The sequence below is a fragment of the Grampus griseus genome (genome assembly GCF_964374135.1).
Source record: "Grampus griseus genome assembly, chromosome: 8".
Lineage (NCBI taxonomy): Eukaryota > Metazoa > Chordata > Mammalia > Artiodactyla > Delphinidae > Grampus > Grampus griseus.
The window spans coordinates 101444882-101462133 of NC_139002.1; the positions used below are offsets into that span (position 1 = coordinate 101444882).

General features: G+C 49.4%; 4 protein-coding genes across 5 annotated transcripts; 2 read left to right on the forward strand and 2 right to left on the reverse strand.

Moving 5' to 3' along the window:
* Positions 1-1609: 1609 nt before the first annotated feature.
* LOC309825710 (uncharacterized protein C11orf98) lies at positions 1610-5278 on the reverse strand. The gene is made up of 4 exons (XM_082659353.1): positions 5207-5278; positions 4930-5054; positions 3124-3221; positions 1610-3039 (listed from the first exon to the last, which is right to left on the reverse strand). The coding sequence occupies exons 1-4, from the start codon at positions 5243-5245 to the stop codon at positions 2930-2932; spliced, it is 372 nt and encodes a 123-aa protein (XP_082515479.1). The 5' UTR covers positions 5246-5278; the 3' UTR covers positions 1610-2929.
* CSKMT (citrate synthase lysine methyltransferase) lies at positions 4937-6856 on the forward strand. Of its 2 annotated transcripts, none has more exons than XM_082659351.1 (4): positions 4937-5154; positions 5707-5794; positions 5898-6028; positions 6192-6856. In XM_082659351.1, exons 3-4 carry the CDS (start codon positions 5965-5967, stop codon positions 6845-6847), a joined length of 720 nt encoding a protein of 239 aa, XP_082515477.1. In that variant the 5' UTR covers positions 4937-5154; positions 5707-5794; positions 5898-5964; the 3' UTR covers positions 6848-6856. The 2 variants fall into 2 exon arrangements, with proteins under 2 accessions (XP_082515477.1, XP_082515476.1); XM_082659350.1 differs by lacking the exon at positions 4937-5154 and adding an exon at positions 5406-5415.
* A 2878-nt stretch (positions 6857-9734) lies between these two features.
* UQCC3 (ubiquinol-cytochrome c reductase complex assembly factor 3) lies at positions 9735-11478 on the forward strand. Its single transcript, XM_082659352.1, has 2 exons — positions 9735-10035; positions 10126-11478. The coding sequence occupies exons 1-2, from the start codon at positions 9808-9810 to the stop codon at positions 10273-10275; spliced, it is 378 nt and encodes a 125-aa protein (XP_082515478.1). The 5' UTR covers positions 9735-9807; the 3' UTR covers positions 10276-11478.
* Positions 11479-12627: 1149 nt separating this feature from the next.
* Positions 12628-15196, reverse strand: UBXN1 (UBX domain protein 1). Its single transcript, XM_082660705.1, has 10 exons — positions 15126-15196; positions 14938-15025; positions 14745-14798; positions 14562-14656; positions 14394-14463; positions 14041-14232; positions 13895-13946; positions 13662-13778; positions 12938-13130; positions 12628-12764 (listed from the first exon to the last, which is right to left on the reverse strand). Exons 2-10 carry the CDS (start codon positions 14994-14996, stop codon positions 12715-12717), a joined length of 882 nt encoding a protein of 293 aa, XP_082516831.1. The 5' UTR covers positions 14997-15025; positions 15126-15196; the 3' UTR covers positions 12628-12714.
* Between the last annotated feature and the right edge of the window lie 2056 nt (positions 15197-17252).

The window sequence follows — 17252 nt, forward strand, 5'->3', positions numbered from 1 at the left end:
CAAACTTTTTGCAAAGATCACTTCAGATTATTCACCTATTTCTTTCTCTCTCTCTTTTTTTTTTCTTTTTCTTTATTTGGCCATGCCATGCAGTATGCAGGATCTTAGTTCTCCGACCAGGGATCAAACCCATGCCCCCGCAGTGGAAGCATGGAGTCCTAACCACTGGACTGCCAGGAAATTCCCACTTCAGATTATTTGTGTAAAGAATTTAGCACAATACCAGGTACAGAAACTCTTCTTTGAACACAGCAAGCTCCTTTCTGCCTTAGGCACAGGGGGTAGAACAAAATTATGAAAGGAGATGAGAATCCCAAGATGTTGAAATTCCTTCTCCCTGCAGCTTCTCCCCTCCTCTCCTTACCGCCTCTGAATATATTTCAGTTTCACACAAGTACTTTTTCCTTTCTGTGTTCAAAACTGGACATAATACTGTCTCCATAGAAAAATAGCTGATACCAAGTTTTAGCCCAGGGGAAGTAGCAGGTGAGCCTGGAACATTGTGCCAGACAGCAAGGGATTGCTCAGATACTGGTGGTGCTGTGTCAAAAGGACACAGGACCAGAACTTTCTTGGTGGTCCAGTGGTTAAGACTGTGCCTCCATTGCAGGGGGCACAGGTTCAATCCGTGGTTGGGGAACCAAGATGCTATATCCTGTGTGCCCCCCCGGAACCCCCCCTCAAAAAAAAGACACAGGCTTTGGCTGGCCAGTTTGGTATGATTTGGAGCATGAAAAAGTGATAGTAACAGATGTTTAACAACCAAAATGAGATTTTAAAAAGGAAGTAGGGGTTTCCTTTACAGAATATGTAAAATGAGTAACATGGATGAATGAATGATACAATTAGAAAAATCACCATTTTGCAGCACTAACTAATTCAGGTATGGATCATCATGGATGCTAAAACCATTGTTGAGAGGTCATTGGGGAACAGGGTATTCATACAATCTCAAAGTATCACTCCATAGATTGCTTATTAATTACAAAGGGAAAGAATACCTTAACCGTGGAGAAATCTGACAGACACCCACTTAACACTAGGAATCACCGATAATGAGACAAACTAATATTATATGTGTGGACGAAAAATTCGCCTGCCTGGTGTATCAGAAAACAAACAATGTTGCGGCCATCAAGCAATCAGCCACTATGACCGTCTCCGACGGTCTCCAAACAGGCTGCCCTCCATCAAACCATCAACCACTGCAGCCATCCCCAGCGGTGATTCAGGAGGAGATTCAGGAGGAAAAAGAACAGGATACTGGCCATAGGTAGTTAAGGAGCATATCAAAGAGCCGAGACTCTTGCATCTTCCCATACATAGAAAAGCACTAAATTAATTAACTTGAGAAGTCTGATTTTTTTTAATTAACAATAATCTTTGATGTTCCAACTACCTGGTTTTTGTTGCAAAAACACCTCTATATCCTGGCTCCTCCCTTACCTCAGAGCTATCTGACAGGCTGTCTTCCAGGTTTAAGTTTTCAGCAAGTCTGCTGAATCAAACATAATTCTCAACCTTTAGGTTGTGTATTTTTTTTTTCAGTCAACACTTACTTCCTGATGAAATGCAATGGGAAGTACACAATATCCTCTATGTAGAATTTTTCCCAGAAATGCTTAACCTACATCTATTGATGAGGAAACATATGGAAACACTCAGACAAACCCAGGCTGTGAGATATTCTTTAATTAATTAATTTAGGCTAGACTCTTCGAAGACACCGAGTCACCTAAGACAAGGTAGGGGTACTGTTCTGGATTGAAGGAGACTAAAGGGACATGACAATTAAATGCTATGCGTGATCCTTAACGGTGTCTGGATTGAGGAAACAATAAACAGCTATAAAAAATATTATCCACAGCTGAGGAAATGTGAATATGAAAACCTGAATTTTAGCTATTCCACCAATGTTAAATGTCGTAGGTGTTTTGGCTATATAGAAGCATGTACTAAGGGATAAAATCTCATCTGCAACTGACTTTCAAATGAGTCAGCAAAGACAACAATTATACATACTTGAACACACACATATATATGCAAGCGGGTAAGGAGATCAAGTATAGCCGAATGTTAAAAACTGGTAAATCCAAGTAGAGTGCATATTTAAGGGCTCAGTGTGCTAATTTCTTAACTTTACCGAAGGTTTGAAAATGTTCAAAATATAAACTTGAGGAGGGCGGAGTACAACACTGTACCCAAACCCTCCCTCTTCCAGGAAGCCTGCACTGATTAACAGAGCAAGGAGAGAATATGCTTTTCCCCAGTTGACCACATCTCTGCACACATAGCTTCTCACTTTAATTAACCACCCCAGCCCTGGCTTCCAACAAACAGAATTTCTGAACGTTAAAAGGGAAAAATAATGTTCACTTTATAAAAATATAATCCAGCAAAGGAAGCAGAGACAACCACGGTCACTTGTCCACCCTGGTCACACAGAGGAGGTGGTAGGGCCAGTATCAAGACCATTACCTCCTCTGCTATCTCTACAGAACACCTTATTTTTGTCAGAAATGGAAAGATGGAGTGTCACTCATCGGGGAGACAGGGCCATCATGGAGGGTAGCTTCTTGTTGCCTTTGGTCAAGTAAGAGCTGTGGGTCCTGTTTCCTAATTGTCTTGTTTCCACACTCACAGCCCCTTTTCATGGCCTATCCCCATTCCTACATTTAATCACACACATCTCAGTGAGAATGCTAGGGCTTTTTTACAAACGGAGTTGACTGCTTAGGACCCCCTCTCCAATCTTTCTTTTCTACCCTCTACCTCTCAATATATCCCTCCAGGGCAGGTCACTAGGCCATTAGGGAAGAGGAATCTGGGGACAGTGAAAAGGAGCAACGCTTTCTCCAAAGTCCTCTGAAATAACCATCGAGTCCTCCTGGCTCCAGCTGAGAATCTTCTGGTGGAAGGGGTGTGACATTTAGCTCTTATCTTCAAGGTCCTCCATGTCTACATCCTGGGGGACTTTTGTCTTCTTTTTTGATTTGGGCTGTGGTTCACTAGTCTTGGCTGACTTGAGGGGGGCTTCCACTGAGCAAAGGGAAAGAGGAAGCATTAAAGAACCCAAATGAACCCAGCTGCCCCCTCACCCCAGCTTCTGTGCCCTCGCCTCACCTTCCATGGCTGCTTTCTCTTTCTGGGCAAGCCGGATCTGCTGGAGGAGTTTTCTGCGCTTCTTCCCAGACAGAGTAATGTTGGCACGTGCACTGGACCTGAAGGATTGGTAAGAGCAAAAATATCCAGGTTAACCTGAACCAATACAGACCACACAGTGGTCCTGGTTACTGAAAAGGTCTTTGGATCCAAGTCAAAGAACTGTTACTTTACCTAAAACTAGTCTTAACACATACATAAAGTAACATTAATTGCTAAAATTTAGTACATAATAGAAACGTTTCCTCCTATTTTATAAATATATATAAATATATAAATACATATATATATATATATATGTATACACATTTTTTTTTTTTCTGGCCATTCAACATGCAGGATCTTAGTTCCCATGACCAGGGATCGAACTCATGCCCCCTGTATTGGAAGCGCAATTGGTCTTAACCACTGGACCGCCAGGGAAGTCCCTTATTCTTGATACTTCTAACAGCAGATGTGGTGGGTGGGGGAGGTTTCCCACATCAAGTAATTCTCCAAATTCTCAATGGACGTTGACTGGGTGTCCTACAAATTTAACTCCATTTGGACACTATCTACCAGGACATAGCAACAGATACCAAAGGTTAAGTTTTCCCCCACTTTAAATGCCAATCACATATCCAGGTTGTTACCTGTACTTCTGATTGACCAGTCATAAATTGGGGTTCTCATGATCCCCTTCTCAGACTCGATAATTTGCTAGAACAGCTCACAGAACTCAGGGAAACATGTATTTGCATTTACTGATTTATTATAAAACGATACAACTTAGGAACAGTCAGATGGAAGAGAAGCATAGGGTAAGGTATGGAAGGGGCCAGAGGTTCCATGCTCTCTCCAGGTGAGCCAGCCTCCCAGTAACTCCACCAGTTGACCAATCAGGAGCTGGTTCAAGAGGTTGTGTAGAGCTTAATCTACAGCACCCACCCACCCCCTTCCCACAGGCAGTGAGAGGGAATTAAATTTCCAATCCTCTAATCACTTCATCTTTCTGATGACCAGCCCCACGCTAAGTCACCATTTGCATAAATTTAGGTGTGCTCAAAAGGGGATCCTTATGAACAAAAAGTCACTCTTATCACTCAGGAAATTTAGCTCTGCCAGAAAGCAGAGACAAGGACCAAATATATTTATTATGCCGCTTTATAAACTAAATATTTATAATAAACAAGTCAGTGAAAGAATGGGGTGGGAACTCTGCCCCAAGACTCAGATTATATGCAAAATCTCACATGTGCCCTTGTGAAAATTCATCGAATGATTCGCCGCACACTTATGTGTGTGCTTTTAAATGTACTTATAAAAAAATCTGTGTGGGGCTTCCCTGGTGGCGCAGTGGTTGAGAGTCCGCCTGCCGATGCAGGGGACACGGGTTCGTGCCCCGGTCCGGGAAGATCCCACATGCTGCGGAGCGGCTGGGCGTCCGGAGCCTGTACTCCGCAACGGGAGAGGCCACAACGGTGAGAGGCCCGCGTACCGCAAAATAAATAAATAAATAAATAAATAATCTGTGCGAGTGAATAATGTTACTTGGGGAGGTGGGGGAGTCCACAGCTCTCCTTAGATTCTCATCAGAGTCCAAGAACCAAAGAAAGGCTGTGAGCTACAGGTACAGTGAGAGACTAGCAGAGTTTAGGCACAAACGTTCCTTGCATAAACGTGAGTACACAAGGAAAGCAAAAAGGTGTTAGCTGCTCCGGAGCTCGACAAGGAGGAGGGAAGGAGGCATGGTGGGGAGGACCAAAAGGGAGAGGGTCTGGCACTCACGCCCGCTTCTTGAGGTGGTGCCTCGTGATCAGCCCTTCGTCTATCACAGCCCCGACCACCTGGTGCTTCAGTCGCCGCTCCCGGTTCAACACCCGCCGTCGCTTGAACAGCTTCTTCTTCAGATCCTAAGGGGGAGGAAGATGCTTAATCAGAGGGGTGCCGTGCACCGCGACCCGGGACCCCGCACCCGGCGACACTGGCCCATCGAGTCCATCTCGGGCGAGGGTAAAGGGCTCCAGGACGCTTGGGAAACAGGGTTGGGCTCCCACACAGTCACCGTTCGCGGCCGGTTGATCTTCCCCCCCGGAGCACCCATTGCTGCGTTGCGAAACCAGCTCAGGGTCCAGCGTTTCAGCTCTGCGCAGGGTCCGTGTGCGCCCCACCCCTCAGTCCTCCGCTAGCCAATCGCAGCTGGGAGGGGGCGGGTCCTGGTGCTATATAAAGGAGCCCGGCCGGTGCTTGGGCCTTTCCGAGGACAGCGACTGAGTGAGTGTCGGTTCTAGTGGTTTCACCGGCTGGCCGTGCGGGGTTTCTGGGTGGGGCCTGTTGACCCTCCTTTTCTTGGCGGGGATCGGGCGTGCGATCCCGGTCCGCGTAATGTACGGAGGTAGAGGGAAAGGGCTCCGGCCCCCTCGGCGTCATGTCTTCGGTACCGGCGGCTTCCATTCCGCGGGTTCTATCCTCAAGCGCCGGGACACAGGGCTCCAAGGAGCAGGGCAGAACCGAGGTTCAGCAGACTCCTCCCCGGGGTGCTCACACCTTCTCCTTTGATTTCAGGTCTGTGGAGCCGCCCCAGGAGCCGGAGCTGTCGCATCCCCTCCTCTTCCACTTCCCGTTGCAAACAATAAAAGCCGTTCGTACCGTAGTAAGTTTGTGTCCGCGTTCCTTTTCTCCGAGGCTGCAGAGTTAGGGAGGCTGTACGCGTGATTCCTCACAGCGTATTTTGCAAATCTTCCTTTGGACCTCAGGCCCCTGCCGGAGTACGGGCGACATTTTCGCAGAAGTTTCTCCGGCCGACCTTGCCGTCACCTCCGGATGGCAGCCCTGCGCCGAACCCTCCACCTGGCGAGCCTGGCGGCGGCCCGTCGCGCCGTGGCGGGTAGGGAAGGTGGACAGAGGAAGGGCAAGTTGGGTTCTTTCTTACACAGGAGTCTAGTCCCTGAAATTGTGCCGCTTAAAGCCCCAGGCCATATTGGTGTGGGTTTTGTCGCGTTTTGCTAGAACTGGGCGCTGGGTGACGCAAGTCCTCCACTCGTCCACAGGCTCCCTGGCTGGTAGCTGCCTGGCGGACCGCCGCCTCTGGGATAAGCTCCCCGCCCAGCCCCGTCAGGGCAGCGCGGGCACCTTCGACTGGTTCTTTGGATACGAGGAAGCCCAGGGGCTCCTACTGCCGCTGCTGCAGGAGGCACCAGCTGCCTGTCCACCGCGGGTGTTGGACGTGGGCTGTGGCACCTCCAGCTTGTGCACGGGCCTCTACACCAAATGCCCGCACCCAGTGGGCGTGCTGGGGGTGGACTCCTCTCCTGTGGCTGTGGCCCACATGAACAGCCTCCTGGAAGGTGGCCAAGGCCAAACACCCCTGTGCCCGGGGCACCCTGCCTCACGCCTCCACTTCATGCAAGCTAATGCCCTCAACCTGCAGCCAGTGGCTTCCTCAGGCTCTTTCCATCTAGTGCTAGACAAGGGTACCTGGGATGCTCTTGCCCAGGCTGGTCTGCCTGGGGCTTACCAGCTGCTGTCAGAGTGCCTGAGGGTCCTAAGCCCTGGGGGGACCCTGATTCAGTTCTCAGATGAGGACCCTGATGTGCGGCTGCCCTGCCTGGAGCAAGGGTCCCAAGGCTGCACTGTGTCTGTGCAGGAGCTGGGCCCTTTCGGGGGCATCACCTACTTTGCTTACTTGGTTCAAGGCTCCAATTAAAGACTTAAAACCTGACCCTAGTGTTTCTGTTGGGTGAGGAGTTGGAGAAAGCTTTTGTCTTGGCAAGATGACCGGAAAATGAGGATTTGGATGCGGGCTTTCATATTTATTAGCTGTGTGCACACAGTATTGAATATTTCTGTGCCCCAGTTTACTCATCTGCAAGGTTGGAATAATACCTGGAGTTATGTGGATTCCATACAACAACAGGTGAAACACTTAGCAGTGCCAGGCACAAGATGAGTGCTGAATAAAGAAGGTACAAGTGGGTCATTCCCCATCCCAGTTAACCGAACTCCTAAAGGCACAGATAGGAATTCTTAATCCAAATTCCTTGGATATGACTTGTGTGTGACCCAGGGGCCTAACCTGTAAGCCTTCATTTTTCTCAGCTTGTAAAAGGGGAAGACTGTGAAAGGATAGGTAGAAGGGCTTCATAAACCTAGGTAAAATGTTTGAGAGTGATACTTACCCTCAAAGCTCCTGGGAGGCAGGAAATGGGAATATTCCACAAAGCAGCTTCTGCACACATGGGAACCTGATGCCGAGTCCCAGAGAGGACAGGGATTGGGGGCTTCCTGACAATCTGTCTCCTCTGGAATCCAGTAGGCATCTTGATCTACCTGTTCCTGCCCCCAGCTGAGTTCTGGGTTAAAGGTTCTTAAGGGAGATTTGGGGTCCAGTGAGCTCCAAGTCCAGCCTGGGGGGTGGGAGGGAGGGAGTTAGAGCCCATTAACAGTGAAAAATATACCTGATATATTACTGGATTTTTTTTTAAGATAAAACAAATGCATGTAATTTTTGCTTATAAAAATAATACAGCAATTATAATGAAGAGCCTAACTTAACAGCTTCAGTTTCCTCATGAGGGAGAAAGTATCCTTCCTCACTGGGTCCTGAAAAATATATGTAAAAGTGTTCAGCACAGTGCCTGGCATATAGTAAAAGTAGCTTCTGCAACAGTATATAGACATGAAGAAAAATCTGGAGGAGAAGGCATCCAAAATGTTAATCTCTGGGTAGTCGGATTTGGGGTGATTTTATTCTTTCCCCCATGACAAAAATATCTTAAAGTATTAAAAATACATATTAAAAGGTGTCACCTATCTGACATCACAACTGCCTTTTAAAGTTCATCAACTTTGCCAACCACCTTGACTTTTTTTTTTTTTTTTTTGTGGTACGCGAGCCTCTCACTGTTGTGGCCTCTCCCGTTGCGGAGCACAGGCTCCGGACACGCAGGCTCAGAGGCCATGGCTCACGGGCCCAGCTGCTCTGCGGCATCTTCCCGGCCCGGGGCACGAACCTGTGTCCCCTGCATAGGCAGGCGGACCCTCAACCACTGCACCACCAGGGAAGCCCCACCTTGACTTTTATCTCCCACCTCTACATTTTTCTTCACTGTGTTTACTGAGCACCTACTGTGTGCTGCTTAATGCAAGAGACACAACTAAGTTGTCCTGCTTAGACCATCCCATTCACAACAGCTTCATTTGAACCAGCCACCTCCCTCACCTGGTTCTTCACTTTGGTCCTGGAAGACCTCAACCTCCTCTTCCTCATCATCAGTGAGCAGCTGCAGCTCCTTGTGTGGCCACCGGAGCTCCCCACTCTCTTCACTCCCTTCAGCCTCAGCGGCTTCCACCACGATGGAGGGGAGGCGGGTCTTTTGACAGACAACCTGGATGGGCACAGCAGGGGGCTTGGGCCAAATTAGAATGAGCCAACAGCAAGACACAAGGTGGGGAAGTACTAACCTGAACATCCTGGTGACCTTCAACCTGGCCAATTTCTCCTCTGTCGTCCCAGAGAGGGTTGGTGAGTCTAGGACTTTCCGGTTGCTGGGAGGAGCCTGGGCTATCTCTAGGCCAAGGCCCATCCTCGCTGCTCCCTGGCACAAGGGCCATGGGTGCTGATTCTTGGAGTGCAGGGTGGTTGAACTCAGTAGAGTATCCCTGCCCAGAGCACCCCACAGACTGTTCTTCTAATCTGCTTTGGCGCCTGGCCCCTTAATCACTTCTGAGGAGAAGAGGCTGACATGCAAGGAGATTATGGGCCTTTCAGGGGAGGGGACAATCCCAAGAGGTGGGATAGGAGCTTTATTTCTACTCACTCCCTGGTGACACTGGGAAAGGCGTTAGTAGGAGTTAACGAGGGCATCTGGATTAAAGCCCTGTGAGTGAAGAGCTTTGATAACAAACTTGGAATTTTCTGGTTCTTACTGGGTCTCCCTCATTGACATGTTTCTTTGTATCTTATTTAATGAATATTTTTATGGTGTATGCTATTTGCCAGGAACTGTTTTAAATGCTTTTCATATAAACTTATTTAATTATCCTAAAACTATGAGATAAATACTGTTATTAGCCTCATTTTCCGATGCAGAAACCGAGAAACAAAGAACTTAAACGATTTGCCCGGGGTCACACAACTAAGAGGTGTTTTCTTCTCCAAACTAGAATTCGGTATGTTACACAAAATCCATGGTTTAAAAAAAAAAAAAAAAGGTTATATACCGTGAAGAGAAAGGTAACGTTTACTTTCAACAAGTAAAATAAAAAGAAAACATAAATATACCCTTCCCCCCACCCGGTACACTTGGCTTTGAGTTTTTGTTCAGGAGTTGAAGGGATTGAAGGCAGTCAATAGATTGATGTTTATAAGTATCTGAATGTCCTTATGTAGTGTATTGGAAAAGCACAGAGCACAGCCTTGACCCTCTATTGATCAGGACATTCCGGAGCTGGGCAATTGTAAAACTCACAGCAACAATGAAGACACTTACACTCCCCTTAGCAATCCTCCTCGGGATTTCATGACAAGGGGCCCCACGCTCGGCCCTGGGTGCCAACACCTCTTGACGTGGTCAACCTCCTCAGCTGAACCTAGTCTTAACACCCAGGCGCTCTAGCTTCGAAACGTTTCTCTGGCCGGGCCCTCTCTAGCCCGGCCCCGTCTCTATGGTTTCCTGTGTGAGGCGTTCTAGCCTGCGCAGATTGAGACGTCGCGGCGGCCTTGCTAGGCTACTGGAGGCTCCGGAGTGCGTCTCGCTGGTCGCGCGGTCGGCCATGGAGACCCTGCGCAAAGCGTTGATCGTGGGCGCAGTGCTGGGCGTGGGGGCTGGCGTGGGCACCGCGCTCTTTGTCCTCGTGACCCCGGGAGAGCAGCAGAAGCAGGCGATGCTAAAGGTGTGAGCAGCTGGGAGGCCGAGATGGGGCGAGCGGGCGGAGAACCGCAGGCTGGTAGCCCGGACTACGAACCTCCCTTTCTGCCCGCAGGAGATGCCGGAGCAGGACCCGCAGCGCAGGGACGAGGTGGCCGGGACCAAAGAGCTACTTCTGGCCACTCTGCAGGAGGCCGTGGCCACGCAAGAGAACGTCGCCTGGAGAAAGAACTGGATGAGTGGCGGCGGCGGGAAGTCAGCCTGAGGCCAGACCTGCCCCCGTGCGCGCCGGGACCTCCGCTGCAGCGCAGGAGCCCGAGCCGGCCTTACTCCTCTGTGGGCCGGCGGGGAGTCCAGACACGCGCAGACCTCTTCGGGACCTGGGAAGCTGCCGCCGGGTGAGCACGTTCCCCCCCAAACCCTGCACTGACAGTGTTTTAACGTCCACGTCTTGGGCCAGGGCATCGGATGTGGCTAACTGAAGGAACCAATAAATCATGTTCCTCCATCCAGAGAGTGAGCACTGCGGTTGGACGCCCATAAAAGCCTAGAGTGTTATGGGGGTCAGTGCTGCGGGCGAGCTTGAGTGCAGCTCCCGCCTGCCCCGCCCTTCATGTGACGCTGAAGCCCTATAGGCAGAGCGACCACGTTTTCAAAACACACGTCAGGTCACGTGGTTTGCGTGAGTGTACTTTCAGGGATAACCAAGTGATGTTCTTGAAATCGTTATCCTGGAAACTCTTGTGCAGTAAATACGCATAGAGGACACTCTGGGTGCCTGTCCTTCGAATGAGGTTGGAGAGGGGCTTCTAGCAATTAACATGTGCCATAATGCCTTCTGTGACCTTAATTCGTGGTAGGAACGGTAAAAGGGGTGTGCTTTGAGTCAGATCTTGTTTCAACTCCATGTTTTTAACCTCTGAGCCTTAGTCCTGTTCCATAAAAGGTGATAATGGGGACTTTCCTGGTGGTCCAGTGGCTAAGACTCTGTGCTCCCAATGCAGGGGGCCCTGGTTCGATCCCTGGTCAGGGAACTAGATCCCAGGTACTGCAACAAGAGTTTGCATGCCGCAACTAAGAGATCCCACATGTTGCAACGAAGATCCAGAGTGCTGCAACTAAGACCTGGTGCAGATAAATACATAAATAAATAAATGGTGACAATTATCTTGAGAGTTGTAAAAAGGTGAACTTAGGAATGTAAAGTGCAGTGCCAGGCACAGGGCAGCCTCTCACTAAATGCACTGGGGTTTTCCTCCCACAAGGCGTTCACTGCAGTGGCTTTCAATTTCTGAATCCGTCACAGGATCCATTGGCGATGCCACTGATGGGATGAGATAAAGCTATCAGTGGGGTGGCCGCCCTACAGCGAAGTCAACCATTTCACTCCCCTTTTGTCTATTTTATGTCCCGTGGTTCCAAACAAGATTGCAATTGATGGGGGATGGGGGGGGCTGCTTGTATTAAATAAAGCCGGAACACACTAAATAAAGCTTGGTAACACTGAGGTGTAAACCCAGATATGAGCATTGGTGCAGTTTTCAGCTACTAGATGGTGAAGTCGTAAGCTGAGCACATTTGTCATGTGCGACCTTTACAGTTTACTTGTGGCCTCTTTCCTAGTCGGGGTATGAGAGGAGGGAGGTCAGCAGCTGTCTGAGGGAGCACGAGGATGAGGTGAGCAGCAGCAGCGCAAGGGGAGCTCGGCAGTTCAGAGCCTGAGCCCTAGAGTCACGCTCCCCAGAGATGTGTCCAGGTTCTGCTACTTGCTAGCTCTGTCAGTTTGGACAAGTCATGTGCTTTGGCGTCCCAATCTCTAAAATGGGATCATTGTACCTACAGCTAGATAATACTGCCTTCACATCTCAGTTAATACATACAAAGCACTTAAAACTGCGTGGTATATATTAAGTACTCATGCTTTTTAGTGCAGAAGAGATGCAGTTGTGAAGGTCACACTATGGCTCCTCTCACTGTGAATGGCCACTTTTTTCTTTTTTTCTTCGGTACGCGGGCCTCTCACTGTTGTGGCCTCTCCCGTTGCGGAGCACAGGCTCCGGACGCACAGGCTCAGCGGCCATGGCTCACGGACCCAGCCGCTCAGCGGCATGTGGCATCTTCCCGGACCGGGCCACAAACCCGTGTCCCCTGCATCGGCAGGCGGACTCTCAACCACTGCGCCACCAGGGAAGCCCGAATGGCCACATTTTAAAAACTACCCTTCTAGTAGCTAATACTTAATTGGGGACTTAGCAGGTGCCAGGCACGGTGCCAAAGCACCTTACGTCAGCATTACGTAAGCCCCCACAACCCCAATTAACAGGCACTATTATCCCTGTTTACTAAAGAAGAAACTAGGCTTAATTAAAGAAGTCAAGGCACATAGCTACTAAGGATTTCAGGCTTAGGTACTGCCTTACCCATAGGAGCAAAAGATGCTATCCAACGTACACCCCCCACTCCAGCACCTCTCCCCTTCAACCTCCCAAGCAACTCATCAGACCCAGAGATTAGAAACAAGTCTCCCGTGGAAATTTAAGAGGAAGCATAGGGTCTGTTCTAAAAGCCTTCCTTTTGTCCCTCCCGGCCATTCAGGAAGGAGTCAGTCGCATACACAACTCAGAGGGTCTATTTATTAGGAAGGTAATGTCAGTGCTTTATCAAAGATGGAGAGATCAGAGAAGGGTGGTGGGATAAAGGCCTCTCAGCCGGGACATTTCTTGGCCACAATGAGGACAGCAGAAGGCACAAGTCCTGAAGATGGAACAAAACAGGTTTGAACCAAAAGATCTACTTTTTGCCCACCCTCCCCGGCCCCCCCAAATTCCTGGCCTCACACTATCTCCACAAAGTCCCTTCTTTGCATCCCTTCCTTTCTCGGGCATGTCCCCTATCCCCCTCCTGGTTTCAGGTCCCACGTGTCATACCCAGCTCCTGCAGAGGCCGCTCCATGTCAGCCTCTGAGAAGGCCCGCCGGGGGAAGCCACTAAGCAACTGCACAGGATCCTGGCCCCCTCCTAGCTCCTCCCCACGGTGGAGCTCCACATAGAGCCTCACAGCTGCCAGCTGTTCCCGTGCCCGGAATGTCTGGGTCAGTGAGCTCCCATCTGGCAGCCTGACCTGGAAGGCAAGACAGAAATACAGAATTGTGAGTGTCAAAACTGAGTGAAGTGCCCAGGTAAGGAAAAGGAAAAGAACAAAGTTGGTTTCTCCTTCCTCTTAGAGAGACTGAAGCAGCATAATTACTATTTAAAGCAGCTAATGAACAAGCACTTAGGCTTGGCTTTACTGAACACTGAAGAGAGACTCCTAGCTCCCTCACAATTTAAGGAAAACAAAGACCAGATTACACAAAATATCTGGATAGGTACCACATCGTGCAAATAGCTGTATAATAAGCCAAAGGAAAATACGGTGAACAAGTAAGAAGTTAACTGCTGAATATGAAAGAGAGATAGATTTATATAAGACTAGGGCAAGTAAAATTTGATATCTTTCCTAAGAGCAGAGCAGGTAGGATTTCAAAAGTCATTTACAAAGATGGAAGAGGTTTGGCAAAGGGTACATAACTGAAAAAAGCTCTGGGCTGGGCTGGGTGCCTTACAAGCCAACAAAGGGTCCCAGGAGCAAGACAGAAATCAGAATCAGTACCTGTATGCGACACTGGTCATACTCTCGCTTCGTGGGAGGCTCCTTGCCGGGAGAGGAGGGAACGGGGCCTGGCTCTGTTGGTGGTGGGCATGGCTGAGAACCCCCATGACCACCATACTGGAGGATAAAGTTAAACAATCAGGCACTAAGCCCAACCCCTCCCTCTGAAGCTAGAAAAGGGGATTTACTAGTCCCCCTACTTCATGACCCTCAGTATGTACCCAATCACCTACCTTCTTGGCTCTCTCTGCTTTGTCCCTTTCGATCTTTTCTCGGACTCTTTGTCTGGAATGCAGACAGAACGAAAGTAGGTCAGACACTGACAAAGCAAATCTTGATTCCTTTCTCATCTCTTGGCCAACACCCCCAGCACCCAGACCTGGCTGCTAACTCTTCAGCCTTTTCCCTCCTCCGCTCCTCAGCAGCCCGGCGCATCTCATCTTCCTGTAGCCGCTGTCGGGCAGCTGACAACTCTTGCCCTTGTCTCCTGCGCTGCCGTTCCCGTTCCAGTGCCTCCCGCTCCTCTCTTTCTTCACGCTCCCGCTGCTTTTGGGCCACCAGCTCCAACATCCTGTATTGCAGAGAGGAAAGAGTTCAAGAGAAATGGACATAAATTGGGAGAGTGTGTTTATTAACAAGGGATTCAGAAAACAGAATCCGGGAACACAGGCCCAAACACCTCTGGGGAGAGGTGGAGGAGGAGCCTCAGAAATGGGAGCTTGTTCTTCATACCTCTTAGTCTGTTCCTGTCTTTCCTCTTCAGTCAAAACGGGTTTGCTTTCTCCCACAACAGACTCAGGTCCTACAGACAAACAATCAGTATTATCACCCGTTCATCCTCCTCCTCAGGCCCTCCTGAATAATCACAGTGGGTCCCTCGATCAGGACTTTCAGGGCCACCTTGCTCAGTGGGTGTGGGTTCCCGTCCCAGGATATGTCCAAGGGGGGTCGCTAGTGGCTCGTCCACGTCTGGGTCGTCTTCATGCTCCATCAACCTGACAGGGAAAGTCAGGAGGGAAGTTAATGTTCAGGCTGCCCCTCGTAGGAGTCCCCAGCCACCTGCTACCCGGTCTGAGCGCTCACCAGTCCATCGCAGCCTCGATGCCCTGGTTCCCTGTGAGGGCCAGAGCCTTCTCCCTGGGGGCAGAAACACCGTGAATAGCGCCCACGAGCCATGGCGATGGTCAGGCTGGGGCGTAGAGCCTGAGGCCAGGCTGGGGTAAAGGCCTGGACAGGTCGGCGACCCCCGCGGACGGGTGTTAGGGGGCTCCCTTACGCGCGTCCCCTGGGGAAGCCCATCTCGATGAGACTCTCCAGAGCCGTCAGCTCCGCCATGACGCCGCCACCGCCGCTTCCGCGGGGACCTGGAAGGGACGAGAAGGCCGGAGAGGGTCAACGCGGGGCGTCCCCCGCCGGCGCGGAAACCCGCCCCCTACGGCCCCAACCGGACGCTCGCTCACTCACTGGCTCCAGACCGGCCCTGGACACCGACGAGAAGAAAGCCTAGAGGAAGCGGAAGTGCCCGAATCTGTTTGGGTCACGTGGAGGCGGACGTGGACGGGTGCCGCAGAGAGCCAGAAAACACAGGCCTGGCCCGGCTGCCAGGACCTGGCGCTGAGGGGACAGGCGGGGCGTAGGAGCAGCGGCCCGGGAGGCAGCTCACACTCCCCCGCCCAAGCCCGGGTGCCCCGCAGCGGTGTAGAAGGGCGATGCCGCCCTGAAACCCTTGGGCGAATCAAGACAGCTCTCGATATGGCCCCTTAGCGCAACCGGTTGGAAAATTATTTATCAGTGTTTATCAGGAGCCATAGAAATGTGCGCACCCTTTGACCTGCTCATCCTGTCCGGCAATTGAGCTATCCTCCGCGCTACTGCCAAAGGGATCTTTGCAAAACACAATAACTGATCCTTTCATCAGCTCCCTGATTAAGATTTCTCCATGACACCTCAGTCACCGAGGACGAAACTTAAATGCTGGTAGTCTGGCTTCCTCCTACCCTTTCTTTTGTTAATGTCCCATCTGTAAAGTGAGGACAACAATAGCGCCAACCTTAGGTGTCTGGCAAGACTACACTGTGTACATGTTGGTAGTCGGTGCGGGGTTCATCTCTCACCACTTGAGGGTAACTTGTGCAGACTGCAAGACTCTCCCTCCTCCCGGCCTTTGCACATACCCGTCCCTCTGTGTCTGGGATGTCCTGCCTTTTCTGTGGGCTTGGTTAACTCCCAGTCGTTTTTTCGGACTGGACCCTGGGTTTGCTTTCTTTTTTTTCTTTCCTTTTTTTTTTTTTTTTGGCCGCACGCATGTGGGATCTTAGGTCCCCAGGGATCAAACCTGCGCCCCCTGCTGTGGAAGCGCGGAATCTTAACCACTGGACCACCAGGGAAGTCCCTGGGTGTGCTTTCTAAGGGAAGCCTGCCTTGACCACCCCCTCTCCATCTCCCAGCCCCGGTATTTACTCCATTAGCATTTGTCCCCGTAGTGTGTAGTCTTGTTGATTACTTAGCCCGCCGCCACTACCTAGGCTGTTAGGTCCCTTAAGTTAAAGCTCACTTTAAATGTTTTTTAGGAGGCAGAATAATAATAAGTTGCTGATATTGATAATATATGCACTAGAGAATTTTATATGGTTAATTCATATTTAATCATCACAACAATCCATATGATGTAGATACTATTATTAGTCACAGAAAACAGACACAGAAAGATGAGATAATTTACCGAAGGTCGCAGAGCTAGGATTCAAACCCATGCAGTGTGCGTGCTGGAACTGCTAGGCTGTGCTGCCTCTCTGCGGTGGAATGATCATCAGCTATGGAGTTGGGCAACTTGTATCGAGAAGTCCTGACTCACCTCCTTATTTGTACTGAATAGCTTCAAACCATTTAGAACCTCAAACTTCTCATCTGTGAAAAGGTGACACCATCTCTTAGAACGACTGTGATAGAGATTAAGTACGAAAGCATGTAAAGCGTGTCTTTAATATTAAGACAGTAGGGAAGAAAAAGTACGGGGAAAAAAAAACAACAAAAAAGTGAGGTAGTAGGCCCTCATTATTTGTAAATGAATAAATGCTGAGAAATACAGGAATCAGATTAAAAAGACAAAGTATTCACGGCAATGTGGTGAGTGTATTCAAAATAACAAATGTGTTCTAAATTTATTCTAGAGTTCCAATAATAGAAGAATGATTAAATTGTATAGTACTACCTCTCTCACCTACTTCCAAGTAAGTACCCTATGGAAGTACACAAACATGTGAGGATACACAAACAAACAAGGATGTCCATAGCAAACGCTGAAGACAAATGTTCTAACAAAGAGCAAAGGCTATTGCCAGTTAAGGAGCATCCTCCAGTGGAAAGTTATGCCTTTCACATAACTAAGGAGGCTGTGATTTACCAACAGGGAACATTGTCCATAATATATTGAATGAAAAAAATATATTTGCATTGCTTAGGGAAAAATTTGCTCTGCTACAGGCAATTACCTCTTGAGGAGGACGGGAACTTTCATTTTATCCTCTTCAGTACTGAAATTTGTATGTGTTACTTTTATAATTTGAGAAAAGGTTATAAGATCAGTAAAAG